Consider the following 27,796-nt stretch of genomic DNA (forward strand, 5'->3'; position numbering starts at 1 on the left):
CCCTGTAATGGTGCCCCCCCGATGTGCAGACACACAACACAAGTAAAAAAAAATATATATACTTACCTGAATCCACGCTCCGGCTCCAGCCACTGCTCCCGGCACCGCACTTCAGTCCTCTCGGGCTGGCGCACTCTGCATTATGGGAGAGACGTCATGACATCATGACGTCTCCCCCATTACCCACTGCAGGAGCTGGAAGGGAGCCGGCTCTTGCAGTGGGAGCTCAGCAGTCAATGAGAGTCTGTCTGACTCTCATTGGCTACTGGTTAACACACACATCGCTGCCGCGCGGTGGTGATGTGTGTGCAGCAGCAGTAGCCAATGAGAGTCTGTCTGACTCTCATTGGCTGCTGGTTAAAATATATATATATTGTGACAACTTGGGGAAGTTAGCTTGGTAGACTGGCGTCAGTGGTGCAGTGATTAGGTGCAGAATCAGACTCCACACATGGCATTTCAGTAAAATTAATGTACGTGGTGCTTTACTTCCAGCATAATCAGGAAACAAACAGAAAATAATAAATGCCTTTCTTAGGGCACTACCTCACTTCTTCGCCCCTAACTAACCTTGGGCAGCTAGTCTGCAAACACAGTTCAAAGTCTCTCTCTGCCTCCTGCAGAGTAACACTGGGATAATTAGCCTGGCCTGACTTGGCCTCTGGCTTGTCAATTGTGCGCTGTCCTGACACAGGCTTCGGCCTGGTCTTTAGCTGCCACAGCCTCACAGTTTGGCCTGCTTCCTTGCAGTTAACATAGGCTCAGTAACAGAGTTTGATGGCCTTCCCTGTATCTCACAGGTCTTGGCTCAGGTCTCCTGGCCCCCAATGGCTTCCTGGCACAATGAGCTCTGTCTGACTGTTCTGGCTCAGTCCTCCCTGGACTGAATCCACTGGGCAGCCCTTACACAATCTCCCAGAATGCTTTTGTATTTTGTGTGGGCGGATTTCTCCTGCCACACACAGAATCTGCTTCCATCTCTGGTGATATTGCCACATATCCCCCTCCCCAGCTTGAAACCCCTGGGTTCAACTACATGGGACGAGGCATTCTCATGACGATGTCCCTCTTCACTCTCCTCATGAGGGAAATCCACCGTCATCCAGACTCTGATAATCTCTGGGGGTCTCATCCTCCAAGTTCCGGAGGTAATTTTTCTCATTACTTTTTTCCTAACTTTAGGGTACCGATGTTGGTACTTGCTTTCTTTATGCAGTACTTGAGGCTCACCCTTGGGTACTGCAACAGACATTAACAACTTGAAGTAACTTTTTCCAAAGTGACATACTTTATCTTTAGTCTTGCCACTTAAACCTATTAAAGGCACATCTTTTGGTCCACTTCTACTTGTCAAATCTTTAATCTTCAACCTTAAAGCTCTGTATTGGCTACTGGCATACTTCACTGATGGCCCTTTGAAAGAAGAGGAGCTATCAGTATGTCGAGAGTCATCAGCATCACAAATTCTGGACCTTGGCTTTATGTCAACAGACAATGTACTGGCACTGTCACCCTCAGATTCCGGACTCCCGTGCCCACATAGGATACTTGAATATTTACTCCATTGATCCACATAATTTACCTCATGGCTTTGATGACTATCTGCCACTTCATTAAGGCATATATATTTTCTTGTGCTCCATATTTTTGAACCTTGAAAATATAATGAACTTCCGCATGTTCCACCAGCACAGGTTGAAGTTCACTCTCCACAGAGGTCTTTATTTTCCAATTCACTTTAGCTGGACGTTTTGCTTCAAGCTTTGTAATTTGAGACCACTTCACTTCCTCACAGATAAATTCAGCTGTACTGCAAGTTTTATCCTGGTTGCATGGCGGCATTACTTCACATACATGAGAATTACTCTTCACAAGACTGTTACCATTAACTGCCTGTAAGGTTCTGTTTTCCACTGCAAAAATGCATGACTTGGGCACATTCACATCACTGTGATCATATAGTGACATCAGAGTCTCATCTTTGGAAGCCATCAACATATCTGTAGACTTTTGCACATCTTGTACCTTTGCCTCACGGGTTATGTGATCACCACCTGTATACGTTATTTCTTTATCGCCAATTTCAGACATGGTTTTGCCACCTGGACCTGTGTCCCTTTTGGAGGACTTCACACCTTCAGTTATTACTGTAAGCTGAAAGTCACTGCAAGGAATCTCATCCACTTTTCCAAGACGGACCTTTAGGGAATTTCCCAACTCCGATACTTCTGTCCCTTCTTGTACACCGGTATCATTAATGAGGACATCTCTATGATCAGATTGCTGCTGAAAGACATCATTCTGGAACATCTTACTTAGTTCCCGCAATTCACTGTTTGTCCGCTGCTCATCACACAAGATACTCTGCAGCGGTAGCATATCACTCTCTGCGCCAGCCTTTTTAGGATCAACTTGAACCAATTGCTGCTTGTGATTATGTACTTCTGCCACACTGGGTTCAGCAAAGACATCAGATGCCATTTTGGTTCCAGAATCCAACTTCAGAATGTTATTTAACTTCTTTTCCTCTTCTGATTTTCCCACTACATGTGGAATTTTTTCTGAGCCATAAACAGCTGCTCTTCCAGCTGGGCAATTTTCACCATGGCGCTTTTCAACTTGCTTTCAGCTTGCAGTAGATTGTGCTCCACAATTTCATGTGCAGCAAGTCTCAACTTTTGTACAATTATTTCAGACTCTGCCACGTTTAACTTTGCAATTTCAGTTCGTTGGTACTCCTCTCCACTTGGAGTCTTTGCAACTGGTTCTGTGTACTTAGCAGACTCTTCTCAAGGTTCTCCCTCTGTTCTTGCAACTTCCATGCCCTGCCATGGGCAAGGTTAAGCTCTCTCTCCAAAGATTCAGTATGCTTGGCGGCTTTATGCATACTTTCCTCCAGGAACACATTTCTTTCTGTCAGACATTCTGAAACTGCTTTAGCTGCAGCTAAATTGGACTGGAGAGTTTGTACTTGCTCCTTACAGCAGACTTTAAGACGGACCATCTCCATCTCTTTTTCTTCACTGTCATTTTACCACTGAGCGGGAGTCTGCAGCATCTGGAGATACTTCTCTTTTACTTCACAGAACTCTTCAGCCAGAGAACTTTTCTCCAATTCACAATCTTTAAGTTTTACTTGTGTGGACACAATTAAAGAGTCAGATCCGCCACTTTCACTTGTGCACGCTCTGCATCACTCTGATGTCTCTGGACACATTCTGTAAACTCGTCTACTTCCTGCTGAAGTACCACACACTTATGCCGCAATTCAACAATATCTTGCTCTAATACAACATTCTTTGCTAGGAGCACATCATTTTCATACTTTGTAACACATTGGAAAAGCTTAGCTTCCTCAAGGTGTTCAGACATTGCTGCCAATTTGAGGTCTGTCTCTTTAAGAACTTCACGTTTTTTTATTTCTTCCTGCTCAAATGCCATTTTCAAAGAGGACAATTCACTCCGTAATTTCTTTTCAGCTTGTTCATGAAAATTTCTCTCATCAGTCAATTGGTCCATTAAGTCATCAATCTTCCCAGAACAATACGTATTACTTTCATTCAAAGCTTTACGCATTGTGTCATATTCTTCCAGGCTGATATAGCCCTCATTGGACGGACCTTGCACCATACACTGACCACACACACCGACATCTTTATTCTGCTTTGAAAATTTCTCTTTCGACTGAATAACACTGTTTACCCCATCAATTTGAAAGGATTCACCACAGAGGATTTCAAACAGCTTCAAATCCCTTCCATGTAACCAACTTTCTTCACATTCAAAATGTAAACTCCAGCCCAGGTTTTCCATCTCTCTAGACTGAGAATAAACCTTTGTAGGAATATTTCTGCCTTTAAAAATTTTTTTTTATTTCCCATGATTCTTGGCACAAAATACACAGGAATAACTGGGTTTTATTTTCACACCTTGTCTTCAAAAGTATTTTTAACACAGCAAAACATTTTTCTTCATGTGGCACTACAATTACCAGCATGTATCAAACAGTCTCAATAGCCTTTCAATAGGAACCTCTGCTCCCTCAGTACCACACCTTGACTTAATGAGCATGAGCAATTCACCAGGCTAAACCACACAATTTCTTTTAACCCCTCCAATGCTGAGGAAGTGCACATTTCTCTTCACAGACAATATACTTGCAGCAATAGTGCACATTTGCATACAATTTTTTTTTTGTTTAAACAACACAACAGACTTTTATCTTCACTCACCAGCCTGATGAGCATTGCACTGTTGAGTCCACTATGCAGGTGCAGTAAACATCCATATTTCCATTAGCTGCTGTAATCCACTTTCTGTGCAGATCTTGTTGCGTAAACCTGTGTGCGTAGAATCTTTATGCCCGCATTCTCCTCCATATGTGACAACTTGGGGTAGTTAGTTTGGTAGACTGGTGTCAGTGGTGCAGTGATTAGGTGCAGAATCAGACTCCACACGTGGCATTTCAGTAAAATTAATGAACGTGGTGCTTTACTTCCAGCATAATCAGGAAACAAACAGAAAATAATAAATGCCTAGCCCTTTCTTAGGGCACTACCTCACTTCTTCGCCCCTAACTAACCTCTGGCAGCTAGTCTGCAAACATAGTTCAAAGTCTCTCTCTGCCTCCTGCAGAGTAACACTGGGATAATTAGCCTGGCCTGACTTGGCCTCTGGCTTTTCAGTTGTCCGTTGTCCTGACAAAGGCTCCGGCCTGGTCTTTAGCTGCCACAACCTCACAGTCTGGCCTGCTTTGTTGCAGTTAACATAGGCTCAGTAACAGAGTTTGATGGCCTTCCCTGTATCTCACAGGTCTAGGCTCTGGCCTCCTGGCCCCCAATGGCTTCCTGGCACAATGAGCTCTGTCTGACTGTTCTGACACTGTCCTCCCTGGACTAAATCCACTGGACAGCCCTTACACAATCTCCCAGAATGCTTTTGTATTTGTGTGGGTGGATCTCTCCTGCCACAAACAGAATCTGCTGCTCACCAGCGCCATCTCTGGTGATACTGCCACAATATATATATATATATATATATATATATAGAGAGAGAGAGAGACAAAAAAGTGGACAAAGAGCGCCTCCTATATATGTTTCCTCCTGATGAAGTCCTGGTAATAACAGATGGACTTTTCCAGGAATGATGATGTTTGTCCATGCAAGATGACGTTTAGCCTCTTTCTGAGTTCCGTTTTTTTGGAGGGAAAAATCCGAACTCGGCGTGCAAACTCGAACCTCTCCGAGCCTGCACATCCCTAATTTACAGTTGGACGTGAGTCAGTTCTATGACACGTCTCTCTCCTACAGAGCAGTACGTGCTCTCTCTGGCACTGCGTGCTCGGCTGATGCTTTCGCAATCTCCATTAAATGCTTTTAGAGTAGTTTAGTTGTACTTGAAGTTTGTGTGCATTGCCCATTGTGTGCATTGCCCATTGTGTGCATCGCCAGCTATCCTGAGGGAAACTTCGGAGGGAACCAGCTACTAGATGGTTCGATTAGTCTTTCGCCCCTATACCCAGGTCGGACGACCGATTTGCACGTCAGGACCGCTGCGGACCTCCACCAGAGTTTCCTCTGGCTTCGCCCTGCCCAGGCATAGTTCACCATCTTTCAGGTCCTGTATTCTGTTACCTACAAACAAGCAGCTCTTTTACATTTTAGAAAAGTTCAGTCACAACACGCAAACTATAAATCCATCTGTTACAGTCATCAGCGTGGGTCAAGGATGTGCAGGGCTTGTCCAGTAACTGGTTGAGCGAATGAGCACACATAAAGAGCATATTACAAAATAATAGCTTATCATTTAGCAAATAAATGCTTTTATGGCTGTGCATAACTTTAACATGGAATTAGAAAACATGCAAAGACATCAACAACAGAACCCCAGCGACTGGAAAGGGATGGGTTGGAAGCTAATGTTGTGGGTAAAAACACATTCACCAGTGCTCTAATTCCTGCTTTTTATTGCCTCCTTTGATGTATAGCAGTGCACTAATGGAAACTGCTTGCAAGTAGCAGTGCTATTCTGGATCGGGATGTTTCATCTCAGCTGCTGGCATAGCATGCCATCAAGAATAAGTATAGAGATATGGCTGCTGTCTATTTTATATTGCCTGCCAGTGAAGGCAGCCATGCAGTAAACGCCTCAAATGACTGTAATTTGTTGCCTCATTGTTATCAAGTACATCAATCTTTTCCTGCCTGGCGCTTTCGTCATACAGAGCGAGGGATTCTAAATACGGCACAGCCCTGCACGCTTTCTGAAGCAAACGAGTACTAGTCTTAAGAATGGCATCTCCCATAGTTTTTATGTCTTATCTATGTCTGATTTGGAGGAGGCTGATTTAAAGTAAATATGTACAGTCTTTGTGCCAACAGGCAATGCCTCGGGATGGATTTACTAAAGCTTTTGAAATGAAAAGTAGTGGTGTTGCCCATAGCAACAAATCAGATACAGTCTGTCACTTTCTAGGATGCAATAAGAGGAATGATATCTAGAATCCATACCTCCCAACTGTCCTACTTTGGACGGGACAGTCCTGCTTTCCTGGGACTGTCCCGCCTTCCCACTCACAGGCCGCATTTGGGACTGTGTGCTCCCTGCTTCACTGAAATCTGTGGAAGAGCCTGGGGCAGCTCGCCATCTCTGGGAGTGCTGGGCCCGCTCCCAGAATGATGAAAATGGGTGGGTATCGAGAGGCCACGCTGCTTTCCTGCAAGGACAGATGTTGGGAGGGATGAGAATCTGAGTGGTTGGACAACACCACTTTTCATGTTTGGAAGCTTTAGTAAATCTACCCCTTTTGTCCGTGGGGTTGAGGAAGTGTACTCGGAGGCGTTACCTACTTTTGCTTTCTTCTCTCCGGTAAAAGCATGGAGGGGAGATGCAGCTAACAGCTCTGGGGGTGGAGCCGGGTACGCACGTCATTCGATGTCATTTCAATTCCCCCCCATAGTGCAGCGGTTTCTGGTATTATCTCCCTATTCTGACCACTTTACTAGCAAGTAGGTGGGATGTGGGAGGTCCACCCATTGTTCCGGGGGTGCATTGGGCTGCCCGAAAAAACGGGAAGGTGGGTTAAGGGAGAGGAGGGCAACTGTCAAGGGTGGATTTAGGGGTTAGGCTACTCCTAGGTACACCCCCACCCCTTGGACTACTGGCGAAACTCCTCCAGCTACCTTTTTTGGGGCCTTTGGCGATCTTCTATCATGTGCTATGAACCTTCTCTTCCTGGCTTCCAGATTGTACATCCGAATGCTTCTGAGACTCCTAGTGATACAAACCTAATCTCCCGGGCTTCTTGACTGCACATTTGCCCGCTCCTGAGACCCACCCCTGATGTCTTTATTCTGTATCCAAACAGCTGTGGCTCAATTGGGACACTGGAAAGTTCTGATGCAGGGTGACTGCTGTGCTAACCCCAGCAAGTGGCGCCCCTTGGCAGAGCCGTAACTAGACTTTTTGGTGCCCTGTGCAAGAAAGAGCATTGGCGCCCCCCTATTTTTTAAATAGGGAAAAAACACACCTGAAAAAGGGCCATGGCCTCATGGGGAAGGGTCAGGGAAGAGATAGGGGAGGCCAGGAGATGCTGGGGATAAAAGAGGAGGAATATACAAGTGAGAATGATAATAAACAGAAAATTGACAGGCCAGAACAGCGCCCCCTGCCCTGCGGTGACCTGTGCCATGGCACAGGTCGCACTACCCTAGTTACGGCCCTGCCCCTTGGCATGTGCTTATTGGGAAATCCATTACTGGCAACTGGTAAGAGGGTGCCTCTTTGTGCAGTTTACAGTCATGTGACAAAGAAATGACACCATTGTTTCAAAACTGTTGTTTTACATACCAGGGCATAATGAAAAATCATCTGGTCCTTACCAAATCCTAAAATTTGATCGATCCAATCTCATGATATAAATAATGCATAACAGATTTTACTTTGATCTGTGCTGGATTAAGAGCCACATTAGTTAAGCAGTGTAGCTGTGACCAGTGATGTGTGGGTGCAAGTGCCACGTGGGCGTGTTCACTCCCTACACTATCAGCCCCCATGTCTTCCTAACAGGGCCGTAACTAGGGTAGTGCGACCAGTGCCACGTGGGCGTGTTCACTCCCTACACTATCAGCCCCCATGTCTTCCTAAACAAGTAAAAGTAGAAAAAATTCATAATTTTGGGGGGAAATTGAAATACAATTTTAATACTTCTGATTTATGGCTCACCATTTGGCCCGTAGGACAGCTGATCATCATCTTGCTGTCACGATGATGGGACTATATTTATGTGGTCTGTAGTCCCATCAGCCCCATTGTTAGTTTGACCCTGACAATACTTAGCCCACACAAACCTAAAAAGTAAGTGCACCCCTACTGCTTCTACTGTATATCACCTTTCAGAGCCGAGATGCTGAATGAAATTGAAGGGTCAGCACCCACTCAGCCGGTCAGAATTGTCCAGCGCTGGAAATCAGCTTCTAATAGGCTAAGTGGGCATTTACTTTCCAGATCACTTACAATTAGTTAAGGAAGCATGGATTACATTTTTACAGTTTTACTGTAAGCTATAAACATGCTGTAACTTGTTACACAAATTCCAGCATGTCCAAGTAGTTGATTATTGGCATAGGTTTGCTGGGACTGGTAGTTCCACAACAGTTTGTCTTAGATGATTAGTTATTACGCTTGAATTGTTACATTTTTTAGGCTGATCCCCCTTAGATCCTGCCCCATGCTGTCACTAGTTTGCTTGCACTTAGAGCTCTATTTATTAACATTATTTTTACTAAAATAAAGTGAAAAAAGGTGTTTTCACACCATTTTCACATTATTTTAGTTTCATCTAAATTTACTAAAGGGCAATTGGAGTAGAATTCGTAAAATTTTGCATGTCGCCAGACGGATATGAGAAGGCAGCTGTGGGCTCTTTATGTTCGGTCAAGCTTTGGCAAACATTAGCATATTTTAGCAACTGTGATCCATATGAGATTGCAGCAGAACTGTAACTAGACATTTGGTGACCTGTGCCAGAAAGAGCATTGGTGCCCTCCCCATATTTTAAATAGTGATAGCACCAAAAAAGGACCATTGTCTTGTGGGGAAAAGTACAACAATAGTGCCCCAATTCAAATTACGCCATACAGTGGTGCAACCTTATTCACATTAGGCCGCACAGTAGAGCCCCTTATACACATTATGCCACACAGTAATGCCCCTTACACCTTATGCCACACAGTAATTCTCCTTACACATTATGCCATACAGTAATGCCCCTTACACCTTATGCCACACAGTAGTGCCCCTTACACATTATGCCACACAGTAGTGCCCCTTACACAATACGACACACATAATGCCTCTTACACATTATTCCACACATTAGTAATACCCTTATACACATTTTGCCTACCGCAGCTTTCCTGACACGCAGGGAGCTCTCATGCTGCGAAGGCAATCGCAATGGATAATTTATGCACGCCCATGAAATGGTGTTTAAACAGTCAGACACGCCTGCGTTTTTCTTTCCACCCCCCCCCGTTACCACTCCCAAATGTTGACAACCTGTCACTCACTTTGCTAGTGGTTCCTATGCACGGGAGTAATCACACTACAATTGCTGCAGGTGCGCAGTGCAGCATTCACGTATGCTCAATAGCAAACAGCCAATTGTGCTGTGAAAATATTGACAATGAGGCCATCTCTGAATCAGGGGTTTCCAGGACTTTTCACGCATGAGCAGTAGCAAATAATCACTCAATTGCGCAAACATCGACATTGCATACACCTCTGAATCAGGCCCATAATTCCTGACGAATGGACTATTAGAAGAAATAATGTCTGTTGTTGTGTTATTAAGTTGGTTGAGAGTTTAAGTGAAAACTGATTCTGAGGAAACTGCTGTTGCAGAGAACCGCGCCAAGCTGTATCTTCAGGTACTGGATTTTAAAACTATATTGGCTGGTTGTAAGTAGGAGGAGCAATCAGGAGCTATAATCACTGACATATATGATTGGTCCTCCCACTCAGAACCCAGGGAGATTTCACAGTATGTTTTACTTTAAGGGGCCCATACATCTGAGACTGAATGCTGCAATTCCCCGATCCCCCGCCGCCTTACTTGGGGAAATCAAACATGTTGGATTTGTCTGATTTGCTGATCCTGGCCAAACGCTCATTGGGATCTGCGAGTCGGGGATTTATAACATTCAGAATTTCCTCGATCATCAATTCCCGCTGATTAGCGTTTGTAACACCAAATGGTCCTGGCGTCGGGAGATTGGTGAATTACGGCGATGCTGTATGGCCCGGCATTAGTTGCCGACTCTGTAGGACTGCCCTCCACGAGATCCTGGAGGGGAGGGTCCAGGAGCACCTGTGGAGGGGGCAGGTCCTATATCCCGCCCACTCCACAGTGGAAGTGGGCGAGATTAGTGAGTTCAGTACAGTACACAAGTATGTGTTTAAATTACCTTTATTCTTTTTTTCACTGCAGACAGATAGCAATTTCTGTTATCGCTACATGACATTTGGCAGCCATGGTCTCGTCTTGGAAGTTTAATCCAAATGCATGCCCGTTATATAGCAATATCTTATTTGATTGTTTTGCTACTTAATGTCACAGTATTTTCTGTAGAAACAACATTCATTTTAAAGGTTATTCCATCATGTTATTGCTGTAATTAAGCCATGAAGTGACCTGTATTAAATGTAAATGAATTATAACATATTCTAAATGAAACAATGTGTTTTCTCTTTGCTCCACAGCTATGTAATGGTGGATCTGTCACAGATCTTGTGAAAAGCATATTGAAGTGTGGGCAGCGTTTGGACGAAGCTATCATTTCATACATCCTATATGGAGCATTATTGGTAAGACAGTTCACCTAACTAGCCTCTGATGCTCAGGGTGTGCTGGGACTTGTAGTTCTACAACAGCGGGCGAGCCAAGATATGTTATTGCAGATAGCAATCACAGCATTAGTCTCACAGAAACCCTGACTTTAATACATGCTGGGACTTTTAGTTCCGCATCAGCTGGGGAGAGTGACTGGTTGCTTAATCCCGATCTAGCATGTACTGGCTGAGTGGAGCCTGGCTGTATTATTCATAGCCAGCTACTGGTCCCTCTCAGCAAGGGAGCCACAGGCTTGTGCTGGACAGATGCTAATGTAACACAAATGCAGACTTGTCATTAAGATCCTAATAGCAGAGTAATTATTTTTAAACAAGGGAGTAATTTTTTGCTGTTTTGTCATTCAGGGTCTCCAGCATTTGCACAATAACAGAATCATCCATCGTGACGTGAAAGGGAACAATATACTTCTGACAACAGAAGGAGGAGTCAAGCTGGTTGACTTTGGTAATTGCCGCTTGCCATTTCCTGTCTTTCTGCGTGCTTTTTCCCATCGCCTCAATTTGTTGTCTGCTTCAAAGCTGGAGACACGCCACAGGTTTCAGCGATAATGTTCAGCAGGAACCGTTGGATACTTTGGGCTTAACAGATGGAGCTCCGTCTGAGTTTCTGTCAGATAATCTGTTTTGGTTGGCTGGAAAGAGTCTAGTTTTTAAGCTCCTGGAAAATGAAATAAATAAATAAATGGAGCAAACCTTTTATTTAGCAAATCAGCCAATCTGCTTGTGTCTATTCCTGTGCTGCCTCGCTCTCATTTAAATTCAATATTCCATCTTTTGCATATGAAAAGAAATTGCTCATTTCTCACAAATGGTGTTAATAGCCTGAAGCTCATCTATTCCCTTTGAGCAGAAGGTAAAGTGGTCCTGTGGGTCTGAAAACCAGCAGATCTGTATAATTTGTGATTATTGCAGTTGATGTAAGCCTGATTGAAATGAAAGCATAACAAAGGAGTGGAACAGAGTGGTGGAGACAGACATAAACAGGGGATGTAATAGATTTACATCAGAGATGGGCGACGTCACTACCGAAATGAGCACAAATTGAGGGGACTATTTACTAAGCAGTGTTAGGAGACAGAGTGAAAAGTGATAAGGAAGTGATAAGGTGCCAGCCAATCAGCTCCCAACTGTCATTTTTCAAACACAGCCTGTGAGATGACAGTTGGGAGCTGGTTGGCTGGCACCTTATCACTTTTCACTCTGTCTCCTAACACTGCTTAGTAAATAGACCCCTAACTCTTGTGATTCAACAGGGCCTTTACACAGAGGTGCGTCAATCTTCAGTTTGTTGCCTTGAATTCACATATAGGTTGTGAATATTTCAAGGATGATGACAGACCAAGGTAGAGATGTATCAGGACAGATGGTGTAATGGTTAGTATTACTGCCTCACATTACTGAGGTTGTGTGTTTGATTCCCATTATGGCCATAACTGTGTGGAGTTTGTATATTCCCGCTGTGCTTGCGTGGATTTCCTCTGGGTGCTCTGGTCTCCTCCCACACTCTAAAAAATATACTGGTAGATTAATTGGCTCCCAACAAAAATTAATCCTAGTGTGTATGTGTGTGAGCATGTGATAGGGAATCAGGGGTGTATTTATAATGGGTGTAGCGTGTGTGGTAGTCCGGGGGGGGGGGGGGGTGGCATACCCTGCAGCCATATGTTTTAATACTTACCCCTCGAAAGTCCCGCGTCGGGCTGTAGCACTGGACAAAACACCTGGAAAATGGCCGCCGTGACGCAGTAGACTCTGGGCACACTCTAGTGCCCAGAGTTTACTGCTGCGGTGACGCGGCCGGCCGCCGGGGAGAGAAGAGGGGGGCCTGGATGGGGAATGCAGACGGGCCCCCTCCTCTCTTAAGACACCTCTGTAGGTAATATAGATTGTAAGCTCCACTGGGACAGGGACTGCCAAATATTCTCTGTAAAGCACTGCAGAATATGTGTAATATGTGTGCACTATAGAAATAACTGGTAATAAATAAATAAAGACTATAGAACTAGACAAGTGGAGAAGATTCCCATAGGGTATCCGGTTGACTTGTCGATAGGTACTGAATGTCGACAGAATGTTGATATGGTAATTAGGTCAACAATCAATATGTAGATGTGCATCTAGGTCAACAGGGTTAAAATGTCGACACGTTCAGAATGTTAACATGTTGACACTAAATTGTCAACATATTTTTAGGGTTAGGTTTAAGCTATATAAGTAACCGTTTAGACTTAGTTTAAAATAACAAAAAAAACATATCTTAGGTTAAAATTGGAGTAAGAATGGTAAAATGTCAGACTAGTGTAAAATAAGTGCCGTACTTTTATTAAAAGTGTCTCATAGGTTAAAAACTCTTTTTTTATATATATAATTTGCTTCGAATTTTGTAGAAGTAAAGTGAAATATTGATGGTAATGAAACCAGGATGGGATGGGAAGGGAATTGGAGCATAGAAGATTAATTTACATACATAGGGAAAATGTATCTCTGGCCAGTGTTTTGAATAGACAGTATGCTCAGAAAATGTTGGTAACTCTTGAAATAGATGTGAAATTGATTCAGTGGAAGACAATTCTGTGACACACTGATGGTAATAGAAGTCCTATGTAACCTTGAGAACGTCATTTCCCAACAGAGCGACTTGTCTCTGTCTACCTATAAGATATCCCAGTACATCTAACGCCTGTCACCTGCTAAGCTGCATCCTGCTGTGAATTGAATGGCTTTGTGTGGGTAAACACCTCCTGACCTGTGTGTGTCACCATGATCAGACTGTATATAAGACAGGTGTGGGGGCCTATGAAAAGAAATATTAATGAAAAATGAAAAGCTTGTTTACCTTGATGCCATCAGCATACACTCATTCTCTCGCACACACACGCACGTACACACACACACACTGTCTCTCTCACACTGTCTATCCAACTCTCTTTCTGTCTATCTCTATTTCCATTTCTCTACATATATTTGTCTCTTTCTGTTTCACCCCCTCTTTTTCTTTGCACTCCTCTGTTCATCCCTCTCTCCACTCCTCTTTTTCTGTCTATCTCTCTCATTACCTCCCACACCCTCTCTCTCTCCCCTCCGTTCTCTCCCTCTCTATCTTCCCTCCTTGCATAGGTCTCCCTATTATCTCCCCTCTCTCCCTCTCTCTCTCTCTCCCTCTCTCTCCCTCTCTCTCTCCCTCTCTCTCCCCCCCTCTCTCTCTCTCTCTCTCTCTCTCTCACGCAATAAATGTGTTTGTCACGGGACAGAACAAGATGCACTCTGAAAGCCGGAATGCAGGCAAATTGCTACTGGAAACAGTGGTAATAGGTACAGTCAGATGAACGCTATACTGTTGGATAGAAGGGCAAAGCCACATAGGTTGTGTATTACCAAATTTCGGGTACATTATTTATTAGGCAATGCTGAGAGTCAGGGCCAGATTAACAATGGGGCGGATTGAGCTACAGCTCCAGGCCTCCACATAAAAATAGGCCCATTGTCATTACAACATGATGTTGATTCTCCATCTGCTCTCTCCACACAGTCGGCCATAAATCATAAGTATAAAAATTGTATTTCTATTTACCTCACAAAATTAAGCATTTTTTTATTTTACATATTTAGGGAGACATTGGGTCTGAGAGTATAGGGGTGTACACGCCCACGTGGCACTGGTCACACCTCCTCTCTTCTCATAATAGGCCCTTGGTCATTTTCAGCTCCAGGCCCATGTGGCCCTCAATCCGGCCCTGCTGAGAGTAGCTTCATCTGTAAGTATGGCACTACCGACCATAGACCCTAAGCACTATCAGTTTTCTTTTAAACATCAATGCTACCGTAGGTAATAATGTTATAAAAAAAAAAAAGAAACAGCAAATGGAATTAGGGGTTCTATCACAGCTTAGCAAGCTGAAATATAGTAAACCACCAAAATAGTGTCAAATTACTGCCATGTTGTTTTAGAAAAGTGCATCTAAGGTTAAAAATATATATATTTTTTATTTTATTTCTATAATCTTTAAAATGATCCCTTATTCAAAAGAGTGATGTTAAAAGAAAATTGTTAAAAGCTGGTCTTGATGAGCAAATGTTGGGTTAAAAATTAATTTATTGAAATTAATTTAAAAAAACACCAACCAATACTTAATATATAGTTATGTGGGTGACGGTTACTATGCTAAAGTACAGAGCTCTACTCATCTATGTTTGTTTGTCCCAAGCTGTCTGATTAAGAAGTATACAAGTTAAATGTAAACTATATATAAAATATAAAAATATTAATTTTTCTAATACACTTATTATTTTAGCTCCTGCTTAGATAGAACACACACAGCGTAGAGTGTATGTACTGTCTCCAGCTGTTACCACTTGGGAAGCTTGAAACATTTGGTCACATACTGTACTTATAGGGGTATTCAATATGGGTGAGATAACATAGTTTTTTGCATTAATATCGCACTTTTTAAAGTTTTTGCGTTAATATCACTTGTTTTACTTTTACACCCTATTCAATTTCAAAGACTTATCGCAGTTTTGACAAGTCTTTGATAAAAAACGGTGATAACTTTTCACCATTGAATAGGTGTCGAAAAAAAGTGCAGAATTGGGGTTTAGGGGTGCAGGTTTAAAAAAAATAGCCTTCACCCCTGAGATTGACATTTAAAAAAGAACTGTGTCAAAAAAAGTTGAAAAAAAAATAGGGCCACCCCAAAAAATGTATAAAAAAATTGGGGTGCAAAAAAAAAAAAATGGGAAAAAATTGTTTAACAATAGGGAAATAGGTTCAGGGCTATTCTGCATGTATGTGGCAGGTGTTTTCTAGAATAGAATTATAGCGGCAGGTGCACAAATGCAGAATTTTTAAAAACTTACTTTAGGCACATCAAAATATGCTAGTACCCATTTTCATGTACCCCAAATTTGATGGGACCACTTAAAAAAACAAAAAAAATTACCTAAGTGCTCTTCTGCATCACTTCTTCAATGTCGGGAAAAAAACACCTGCTGCGGCTATTTAAAGCCCCGACTTTCAATTAGAGGCTAAAACGGGGGTACCCATAGTGTTTCCCCATGTTTTTAAAACTTTAGGGGGGTCTTACAATTATTTTAAGGAAAAATTCGTAACTTTACGCAAATCCAACTTCGGAGTTTCCCGTTTTCGTTAATTTGATATTGAATACGGGGATAAGCGGGAGCGCGCACCATACCTTTACGCAGAAAAAAACTCCGATATGAAACGTTAACTTCGCCAGGGAAGTTAACCTTCATATTGAATAGGTCTTTTAGAGTATTGTAAAAGCCATGCGTTTAAAAATTTTCATTTTTCTTGTATATTGCGGCCAAAAAATTGTGGTCTTCTCTCAATCAGACTCATAACGGTATATTTACTAAGGTGCAGGTTTTTAAAAGTGGAGATGTTGCTCATAGCAACCAATCAGATTCTAGCTATTATCTTCTGCAAGGTGCTAGAGAAATGTTAAGTCAAATCTGATTGGATGCTATGGGCAACAAGTCCACTTCTAAAAACCCTCACTTTAGTAAATATACCCCATAATGTTCCCAACTTGCAGGAAACACCTGTGGTAAGAATCAGGATATCTGGCTATAGGTGCCAACTTCTGTGTTGAAGGTATTACTCCACTGTCCAAAGTGGAGATGTTGCCCTAACGGCCAATCAGATTGTATATATTATTATCTAGTATATTCAATACAAATGTATCTAAAATCTGATTGGTTGCAACACCACCACTAGTCTTATTTATCCCCCCCCCCCCTCACATCCTATGTAACAGAAGTGTAACAGTTATAAATAACTGGACGTGTTCGTCATTGGGATTCCGACGCCTACATTACCGGCGCCAGAATACTGACGCCGGTCAGAATCCCAGCACCAGCATTCCGACCGCCGGTATTCCGAAGGTAAGTAGCAGGGTGGGGGGAAGGTTAGGTACAGGGGTTAGGCACTAGGGGGAGGGTTAGGGTTAGGCACTAAGGGGGGAGGGTTAGAGTTAGGCACCAAAGAGGGAAGGTTAGGGTAAAGGAGAGGGGGAGGGTTAGCATACCGACCAACAAGTGTCTGCCAGGATCCTGACTGTTGGTATTTCATACCGATCCCATAAATACATATTACAATGGCATAAAGTAGGTTTTTCCATTTACTTAGACTGAGTTACCTTTTGCTCAACTCCAGTTGGGAACAATGTATAGAAGACCACCAGCATATGTCTGACTTCCTGCACCTCTTATGCAGGCCATACATTAGTGCTGCAATTCCCTGTCGCCAATCCAATCCGCGGGCATCGATGATTGCTAAAATGACTGGGAATCGGGGAAATTCTGCATGTTAATAATCCCCGACTTGCCAATAATTTTTTGTGGTTGGGATCTGGAAATCACGGAAATCCATCATGTTGGCTGTCCCCAATTCCCCGACCCATTGCGTCAGGGGACTGGGGAATTGCAGCAAACAGTCGCAGATGTATGGGCCACTTAACTTACGGTGACAAATGGACTGAAGCAAACACCTGCAGAGACACAGGCAGTGTTGTCTGTACAGGAAAGGGAATGGCTTGGCACATCAAGGTGAAGAAAATTGTCAGGGTGCAAAATTGTGATCCTTTAAAAATGGCAAAAGCTGGCTTGATTTGAGTTTTCCTTGCTGAATGTGGGTTAGCCACAAGAATGCACCTGGTAAGCCACTCCATTCAAAGATAACAATTTGCATGCGCAGTCAGCCCGCCATCGCCGTTGTATGCAAACCATTGAGTTTGCGTTCCTCTCTGAATAAGCCTCAGAGACACTTCCCAATTGTGTAATGGAGGTGTACGGGCACAGTGATCAAATAATAAGAAATAAAGTATACACTGCATATTATTACCATTTCTGCAGTTTGCAAATGACTCTCAGGGGTAAATTTACTAAAGTGAGAGTTTTTAGAAGTGAGTTTTAGAAGAGATGTTGCCCATAGCAACCAATCAGATTCTAGCTACTATCTTCTAGAAGGTGCTAGGTAAATGTTAAGTAGAATCTGATTGGTTTCTATGGGTAACATCTCTTCTAAAACTCACGTCTAAAAACTCTCACTTTAGTAAATGTACCCCTTAGGGAGAAATGTAAGGCTATCTGTTAAATTCACCAATTTCGAGGGATTTTTGCCTTGGGATTTAAAGCCAGTCTGGTTTGCCCTTAAAAAAAAAAGTTTTTAATCCTGCTGCAAAAAAAATTGCAGAAAATCTTCAATTTTGACAAATTGCTGCTCGTTATACTTGCACCTTTGTCTTTAATATAAATGCTTCATAATTGCTTTATGCACAACAGGCCTATATTCTAGGTAATGTTTGATTTCTGTGTTACAGGTGTCTCCGCCCAGCTCAACAGCGCACGCCTGCGCAGAAACACGTCAGTGGGCACGCCTTTCTGGATGGCGCCAGAGGTATTAACCTCTTCTCTTTGTTTTTTTTGTTGTTGTTGAAAGTTTTAGTCATCAAATTAATCTGTGTCAGAAATCCCATGTGAAGCAATGTACAAATCCTTAATGATAGGCACGGCTGTGATTTTGCAGAGCCTGACCTGAAACAAGACACTTAAAAAAAACAAACGATTCTCAGAACATGTAATGGGATTTGTTCAAATAATAATCATATTTGAGTTAAGGGGTGCCTAAATGGACCCTTTGACCATGTATGTTGTGTGTCGGCCATCCCTTCTGTGGTATATTCATATCAGCACCCTACCATCTTCCATCTCAAAGCTGTTTTGGACTTTTACAACAACTGTGGGAAGCATAGGAGGAGTATTTTGTCTGCATAATGGAGCTATAGCAGCTTTTGCGGGTATACGAATGTGGCAAAAACGTATCCGTGGTGTGAGGGAATAGCAGCAGGCAGGGCCGGACTGCCCATCTGGCTCTTCTGGCAAATGCCAGAAGAGCCAATGACCGGTCCGGATGCAAACACGGGCCGAGCAGGTCTGCCTCCCAATGCTCTGCTCGGTCACGGATACTGAAAGACGGGGGTGTGCAGTGAGGCCACACCCCGTGACAAATGACATGCCCCCGTGAGGTGTGGCCATGCCCCTTTTCTCTGAGGCCACATCCTTTTCACCAAGGCCACACCCCTTATGCTGCACACAGGGCAATGCAGAGGTACCATTATAATTAGACTTACCATATTTTCCCTTTAAACCAGGACACTCATGAATTACACAGGTTCTGACTTCAAGCCTGCATTTCACCTGGTTTTTTTAATTAGAGATGTGTACCGACACATGGATCTGTATCTCCCCTGGTTTTGGTTTTGGATCTGGATTTTTTTCTAAAAAAAATTCCTAAAAACAGCTAAAATCACATAATTTGGGCCTGTTTTTGTTCCTACAGTATTATTAACCTCAATAACATTTATTTCCACTAGTATCCAGTCAATTTTGACCACCTTACAGCTCACTGTATTGTTTTCATCCAGTTTAGGCCCAAGATTTGCACCAAGCTAGCTGGCTGACTAAGCTAAGTGGCAGCAGTGGGTGGCACAAACACGTGGCAGTTCAACTTCCAACATGGTACATCAGGAAACAAATGTTTTTATTATTCAAGAGAGGCCTGAGGGAGTTGGAGTATGTATGCAGTTGAAGGCAGGGACATCTGGTGAGAAAAAAACTAAGCTTTAAAAACATCCACTGGTGATGCAGTTGAGTCAACACAACCAAGTTTAGACATCTGGTCGGGTCAGACTCAGAATTGCTGACAATTAATGACACATCTACCAGTGATACGGTCACCATTCAAAGAATGGTTTAGGACTATTTAAACATTTTTAATGATAGCATCCAAATAGGCATGTCAGACAGTCCGTTTGACTACTGGAAGGAAAAAAAGGTAATTTGGAGGCCCTTGCACAAACTGGCTTTGCTTTACTTGAGCTGCCTACCCTCCAGTGTGTACTCAGAAAGAGTTTTCAGCACAGCTGGGAACCTTGTCAGTGATCGGCCTGAGACTACTTTCCCAACATGTGGAAAAGATGATGTCCATCAAAATGAACTACAAATTCTATGAGAAAGACCTTTACCGTCAATTTCGTGCAAAAATTACAGAGGCACCTGTAATGGTGGATTCCAGCGAGGACAAATTAATATTGTGTGAAGAAGATGATGTATACATCACCCCAGATTCGACCAGCACCCAAGCCTATATCGTCATCCCATCCTGTGTTGTGTATAAATTACATCTGTGCTCCCTCTTAGATTGGGGATTCATTCTCCACTTTAGTGGATGTGAGTTCCATTTTAGTCCATATCACCACACCCCCCTACACATCTTCTGACGTGGGCTACTGGAGGAGCAGCTGAACTCTGGAATATGGTTGCATGGAGTTGTCCCTCTGACTCGTTGAAATTCAGGTAGAGGGGCCATGGGTAGGGAGTAGGGACACTATAATCAGAGAATGCAGTTTTAGCTGCTTTATTCCATTTTTTAAACCATATCCTCTATTTTCACCTTTTGAAAATGTTTATGCGAATCTCAGCTGAGGCGTTTGTGATGTCATTATGTTTAATATACGAGGGTTGTTCAAACAGTAATGCCTAAATGCTCATAACTCTGAAATAATATGCAATATTTATTTGAAACTTTGTCAGTTTGTAGTTTAATATGTCTGCTAGCTATATATGTATTTTTGTTTAGGTAGTCCAAGAAATACCATGGAATCCAAGAAGAAACAAAGAGCCGTCATTGAATTTCTGGCAAAAGAAGGCTGCAGTGCTACAGAAATACACAAGACTGAAAAAAGTGTATGGTGAGCGTACAATTGATTATAGCAATGTCAGAAGGTGGATGAAGCGTTTTCAATCGGGAGAGTCGACCGTGTGCGACAAACCTCGTGGTGGCAGACCATCAACTGTAGTGATAGCAGAGAACCGACACAAAGTCGATGCCATGATTCAGAAAGACCGTCGTGTGACCATCAGCGATGTCAGTGATGAACTTGAATGTAGCCATGGCACTGTAAAAACACTAATCAATGATTTGGGATATCGTAAAGTGTGTGCTAAATGGGTTCCAAAGCAATTAACCAGGGATCATAAGGCCCAGAGAGTGGAAGTGTGCAATGACCTTTTGACCAACTTTGAAGCCAACCCTGAGACGTTTTTGGAAAATGTCATTATAGGAGATGAGACCTGGGTATTCCTTTATGACCCAGAAACAAAGGACCAATCAAAGCAATGGAAACACCCAAGTTCACCTAGGCCAAAAAAGTTTAAATTACAGCCATCCGTAAACAAAGTGATGGCCACATTCTTCTGGGATTGCCGAGGTGTTATTCTCATCGATTACTTGGATCCAAACCAATCAAACAACAGTGATCGATACATTATTACACTTAAGAAGCTGAAAGAAGCCATCCGCAAAAAAAGGTCAACAATTCCACTGTCAAATGTCATCTTACACCACGACAATGCCAGACCTAACACTTCGATGGCAACATCTGTGGCCATTGCAAAAATGGGGAGGGCAATAATGCCACATCCACCATACAGTCCTGATTTGGCCCATTCTGACTTTCATCTGTTGGCCCTTTCAAATCCTGTCTCTGGGGTCAACATTTTGAAGACATAGAGGTTGTTTAAAATGCCATACGTTCCTGAGTCAAACACCAACCACTGGAATTTTTCCAAAGTGGATTCACAGCTTGGGTTGAGAGGTGGAGAAAATGTTTGAGGGCAGATGGTGAATTTTTTGAGTAGAGTCATTCTATTACGAACACTTCAAGGTATTTTACTGCAAATTTTCAAATCTGTATCTATAATAAAATTTGAGTTGTGAGCATTTAGGCATTACTTTTTGACCAACCCTCGTATAATGCACGTTATTTCTATTTGGCACTTTGTTGTGGTCTTGTAGTCGGCATGTAGACTAATAACTTATTCATGATTGAGGAAAGAAGTGAAAAGTTGCATTTTTTTATTGCTAACTTTGTGTTATTAAATTGTGAAGTTTACACTTACTGTGTCACAAGATTTTTTTATGAATAAGAAAAGAATAACACACTGCGCTGTCACTTACAGTGTGACATTTTTTTTATGATTACACTGCGTTTTGCAATTACAGTGTGACAATATTTTTTACGAATACACCATTGCAGCCCCTGCCCTTGGATGGATACAGCACCCCTGCCCTGGATGGACACAGCAGCCACTGCCCCTAGATGGACACAGCAACCCCTGGATGGACACAGCAATCCCTGGATGGACACAGCAGCCCCTTGCACAGGCAGCACGCTTGACGTAGCTACGTTGCTAATAAGTGTGGCTAACGCGCACACACATGGAAAAAAAACAAACACTTTTATAAAAAAAAATTTACACTGGGGAGGAGAGCACCGCTGAAAGAGGCAGCAGCCCCTTGATAAACAATACAGGCAGCACCCCTGCGCAGCTACGTTGCTGATAAGTGTGGCTAACGCACCCACACACAGAAAAAAAAACACTTTTATTAATTTATTAATTCAATTTTTACACTGGGGGGGAAACCCCTGAATGAGGCAGCAGCCCCTTGATAAACAACACAGGCAGCACCCCTGCGCAGCTACGTTGCTAAGTGTGGCTAATGCGCACACACACACAGGAATAAAATAAACACAATATATATATTTTTTGTAGTTGGGGGTGGACAAGGCAGCAGCCCCTTGATTAACGACACAGGCAGCATGCTTGGCGCAGCTATGTTGTTGATAAGTGCGGCTAATGTGCGCGCACACAGTAAAAACACACTTTTTTTATTTTTTTACACACTGGTGGTGAAGAGCACCTCTGATGGACAGAGCACCCCCTGGACAACACAGCAGCACCCCTTATGGACTGCAGTGACACAGGAGCACTGAAGCCCCCTCTTCTGTCTGCAGAACAGCTCCTAGTATAGAGACAACACAGCCCTTATAGACAACAGGCACAGCACAGCCCAGCACAGCAGCCAGCCCCTATGGACATGGACAACAGCCAGCCAGCCCCTATGACAACAGCAGCCAGTCCATATGCACAGCAGCCAGCCCCTATGCACAGCAACAGCACAGCCACTCCCTTGCATCCTTTTCACTCAGTCTCCACAGCCAGAATGAAAATGGCGACGAGCATGGAGAACCTTTATACAATCCAAAACTCGCGAGAATCCGACAGCGGGATGATGATGTTTTGCCCCGCTTTGAGAGCCGAGAATGGCTGGAAAACCCGAGCCATCTCGGCCCTTGGCTTGGTTCTCAGAGAACCGGACCCGCTCATCCCTAGTTTTAATCAGCCATAGAACCTGTGTAATTCATGATTGTCCCGCTTTAAAGGGATAGCATGGTGAGTCTAGTTATAATTGAGTTATGTCAGAATCCTTCCAAAGGGCAGAATGACAGGACATGTCCAAAATATATGAGTGAAATCTTCAACATTTGCAATAGTTCAAGATTTAGGCACGCTACACCTCCCTTTGATTTGGTCAGGAACAGGTATTCCTTAAGCACTTGGCCTCTCCCATTCTTCCAAGCATATATACTATTCACTGAATAAAACTTACTGAACCAAGACGCTGGAAGCACCCTAGGAATGGATCTAAACTAGTGACCGACCCCTAGACTAGGGAGGCTTTTATGACATCGGCGAAGCCATATCCACTCAGTGAGCACTACTATGGTGAGAACAAATATGAGAGGGGCATTTGGTCTTTGTCTGTTGCTGATGGTAAACCTGGTTGAAAAGAAGCCATTGGTGAATACCCAAGCCAAGGAAGAAAAATATAAGGTTAAAATTGTATCTAAAATTGACCCATATAATACATTTTTTTGCCAATGGAGTCTGTTAAAACAAGAGATATGGTAAGAACTTACCTTTGTTATCTCTGTTTCTACGAAGTCCATAGGGTCCACAGGGTTGACCTTGGGGTATAGCTTGGATCTGGATCCACGGGCACCATACAGTTAAAGCTTTAGCTCCCAGGATGCACTTGGGTCCGTCCTCCTCTATACTCCGCCCCCGGCCACAGGCACCTCAGTTGGTAAGCAGCTAAGGCCGGAGGAGGAGACTAAACAGAGAGAAGGAAAACTGGAACACACAAGAAACCATACTCACAGAAATGGGAGACGGAAAACCGGTGACCAGCCACACAGCCCATATGAAGCCAGGTGCGTCAGGGCGGGCGCCCTGTGGACCCTATGGACTTCGTAGAAACAGAGATAACAAAGGTAAGTTCTTACCATATCTCTTGTTTTCTACTTCAGGGTCCATAGGGGTTCCACAGGGTTGACCTTGGGAATGTCCCAAAGCAGTTCAACTAAGGGCGGGGACGCTCCTGTGCTGAAAGGAGTACCCGGCGCCCAAAGGATGCATCCTGAGAGGCGAAGGTGTCAAACGCATAGAACCTCAAAAACGTTTGAATTGAAGACCAAGTGGCCGCCTTACACAGCTGAACAGCGGAGGCGCCACGTCTAGCAGCCCAAGAGGGACCCACAGAACGAGTGGAATGAGCCTTAACAGAGGCTGGCACAAGTAAACCCTCCTGTGCATAAGCCTCACAAATAACGGAACGAAGCCAACGGGCTAACGTTTGCTTGTTGGCAGGCCAACCCCTCTTGTGAAAACCGAAGAGGACAAACAAAGAATCCGACTTCCTAACCGAAGCAGTCCGGTCCACATAGATTCTAAGTGCCCGGACTACATCTAAGGAAGCCTCACCAGCTGAAAGATCAGGTGACTGAAAAGCTGGCACAAGTTCCTGGTTAATGTGGAACTTAGCAACCACTTTAGGCAAAAACTGAGGAAGGGGGGGATTCAGGAAAGTGCCCCCAACTCGGATACCCTCCTGGCCGAAGCAAGAGCCAGGAGAAACTCAGTCTTAAGTGTTAACCACTTGAGGTCAACCGACTCAAGAGGCTCAAAAGGAGGTCCCCGCAGGACCCGAAGAACCACCGCCAAGTCCCACGGAGCCACTGGGGGCACAAAGGGAGGCTGGATCCTCAGAACACCTTGGAACAAAGTGTGAACATCAGGCAGTGTGGCAATCCTTCGTTGGAACCACACTGACAGGGCCGATACATAAACTCTTAGGGAAGCAAGCCGTAAGCCCAGGTCAAGACCTGACTGCAGAAATGCCAAAATCCTAGAAAACTCTGAACACCTGAGGGTCATAGCTTCTAGACTCGCACCACTGAAAGTAAGTGTGCCACACTCTGTGGTAAATCCGTGCAGAGGCAGGTTTACGTGCCCTAAGCATGGTACTGTTGACAGAGCTTGAAAAACCCCGGGACCTTAAGACGGCTGTCTCAAGAGTCACGCCGTTAAAGACAGTCGACCCAGATCCGGGTAAAGGCAGGGACCCTGAGACAGCAGATCCCGACGTTGAGGCAGAAGGTACGGAGCGTCTACAGACAGGCCCCTGAGATCGGAGTACCAAGGACATCTGGGCCAAGCTGGAGCCACCAGCAGAAACGTGCCTCCGTCCTGTTAGATTTTTCTGAGTACCCGAGGGAGCAGGGAGACTGGAGGAAACAGATACGCTAGGTGAAACGACCATTTCACTGACAACGCATCCACTAGGCTTGCGCCTGCATCCCTTGTCCTTGAGCCATATATGGGCAACTTGTAATTGTGACGAGAGGCCATCAGGTCCAATTCCGGCAGTCCCCACCTGTCCACGAGAAGTTGAAACACCTCTGGGTGAAGCGACCATTCCCCGGGATGCACGTCGTGACAGCTGAGGAAGTCTGCCTCCCAATTGAGGACTCCCGGGACGAAGACTGACGATATTGCTGGAAGGTGGCACTCCGCCAAGTCAGGATTTGGGACACTTCCAACATCGCAGCTCGACTGCGAGTTCCTCCCTGGTGATTTATGTATGCCACCATGGTGGCGTTGTCTGATTGCACCTGAACTGCTCTTCCGAGAAGAACGGTGCCTGACGCCAGAAGAGCACGGTACACTGCCCGTAGCTCCAGAATGTTTATGGGAAGGACGGCCTCCTCCGCCGACCAATGGCCCTGAAGAGACAACGAGCCGGTCACTGCCCCTCAACCCCGGAGTCTGGCATCTGTCGTGAGCAAAACCCAGTCTGGAATCCAAAAGGGGCGACCCTGGCCGAGATGAGCTGACTGCAGCCACCACGCCAAGGACTGGCGCACTTCCGGGGACAATACCAGTATCTGGGATCGTATCCGGCGGGACAACCCATTCCATTCCACAAGAATCTGCCCCTGCAGGGGTCTGGAATGGAACTGGGCGAACTCCACCATGTCGAATGCCGACACCATGGACCCCAGGACTCATTGCCGAATGTATTGACACCCTGCCACTGCTTAGGCAACCGTGTATCCTCAGTTGTAGGGAGGATACCTTTTCCAGAGTCAAGAAAATCCTTTGTTGACTGGAGTCCAGAAGTGCTCCCAGATGGACCATCCGTTGAGATGGGATCAGAGACGACTTCTTCCAATTTATTAACCACCCATGTGCTTGAAGACAAGCAATTGTCAGGTGGAGATGATGAAGAAGCACCTCCGGGGAGCTCGCCAGCAGCAGCAGATCGTCCAGGTACGGCAGCAACCGTATACCCTGACCCCGAAGGTGGGCAGCCATGACTGCCATCACCTTGGTGAAAGCCCTCGGAGCCGTGGAAAGAACGAAAGGCAACGCCCGAAATCGGTAGTGATGGTTTAGGTTAGCAAACCTCAGGTACCGCTGATGTGCCGGTGCCACGGGCACGTGGAGATAGGCGTCCTGGATATCGAGGGAGACCATGAAGTCCCCCGGTTCCATCGCCAGGATGATGGACCGCAATGTTTCCATCCTGAACTCGGGAACTCTGAGGTACTTGTTCAGAGACCTTAAACTCAGAATAGGGCGATGAGACCCATTGGGTCTCTGCACCAGAAACAGAGATGCGAAGCTTTGGACTCGTCCAGCGAAGGACTCGTGCAAAAAAATTGGTGGGGCGGCCTGCACTGAAACAACAGGGCGTACCCTTGAGAGACTACTTCTCTAACCCAAGCATCCGTGGTGGTACTGAACCAACACTGGGCGAATCTGAGAAGTCAGCCTCCCACTCTGGGGTCCCCCAGGGAGAGGCCGTCCCGTCAGGCAGCAGGTTTATCCTCCTGTTTGGAAGAGGGGCGCCAAGCATTCCATATGCTTCTTGAGTTTGGATGAGGCTTTGGTCGCTGAATGTCTCGGGAAGGACTGGCCCTTGGCCTTACCCTGAACCCGAAAGGACCGAACGGCAGTGCTCCTCACCCTAGCCGGCGCAGAAGCCGAAGGGAGGAAAGCCGACTTGGACTTAGCCAAGGTATCCACTATTTTGTCCAAATCTGGACCAAATAGCAAATCTCCATTAAAGGGGAGAGCCTCCAGACCCTTTTTAGAGTCCGCATCAGCCCTCCAGGACCGCAGCCACAAGGATCTCCGAGCAGACACAGCCGCAGCCGAAACTCTAGAGGTTAACATGCTTGCGTCCAATGACGCTTCCCCAATATAGGAATTGGCATCCCTCATTTGTGCCACTAATGCTCTCTAAACATCCGGAACACCGTCCGTAAGAGAATCCTCCAAGGCTTTGGCCCAGTTCTCAATGGCTTAAGCCACGCAGGAAATGGCCATGGACGGGCGCTCCACCGCTCCGGAGAGCGACTTCAAACAAATCTCCACTTTCCTGTCCGTTGGATCCTTTAAAGAGGAAATAGACGGCAATGGTAGCGTAGCGGTTTTAACCAAGCGAGTGACATGTGAATCCACCGCCGGTGGAGTCTCCCATTTCCTGCAATGATCCTCAGGAAAGGGATAATGAGAAGCCAACCCTTTCTGCGGTTGGAATCTCTTTGCTGGGTAATTGCCAGGCCGCCGCCATATGATCCGCCAACTGATCGGACAGAGGGAACACATTAGAAGT

General features: G+C 44.6%; 1 protein-coding gene across 1 annotated transcript in view; it reads left to right on the forward strand.

Annotated features, from left to right (window-relative positions):
• The window catches only part of LOC148543336 (myosin-IIIb-like), a 96,441-nt gene that overhangs the window by 34,281 nt on the left and 34,364 nt on the right, over nucleotides 1-27,796 (forward strand). The window contains exons 3-5 of the mRNA XM_088474456.1: nucleotides 10,762-10,866; nucleotides 11,257-11,356; nucleotides 18,252-18,328. Coding sequence (XP_088330582.1) covers nucleotides 10,762-10,866; nucleotides 11,257-11,356; nucleotides 18,252-18,328 — 282 coding nt within the window. The remainder of the gene's footprint in view (nucleotides 1-10,761; nucleotides 10,867-11,256; nucleotides 11,357-18,251; nucleotides 18,329-27,796) is intronic.

The sequence above is a fragment of the Taudactylus pleione genome, unplaced genomic scaffold (assembly GCF_031769625.1).
Source record: "Taudactylus pleione unplaced genomic scaffold, aTauple2 ptg000004l, whole genome shotgun sequence".
Classification (NCBI taxonomy): Eukaryota; Metazoa; Chordata; class Amphibia; order Anura; family Myobatrachidae; genus Taudactylus; species Taudactylus pleione.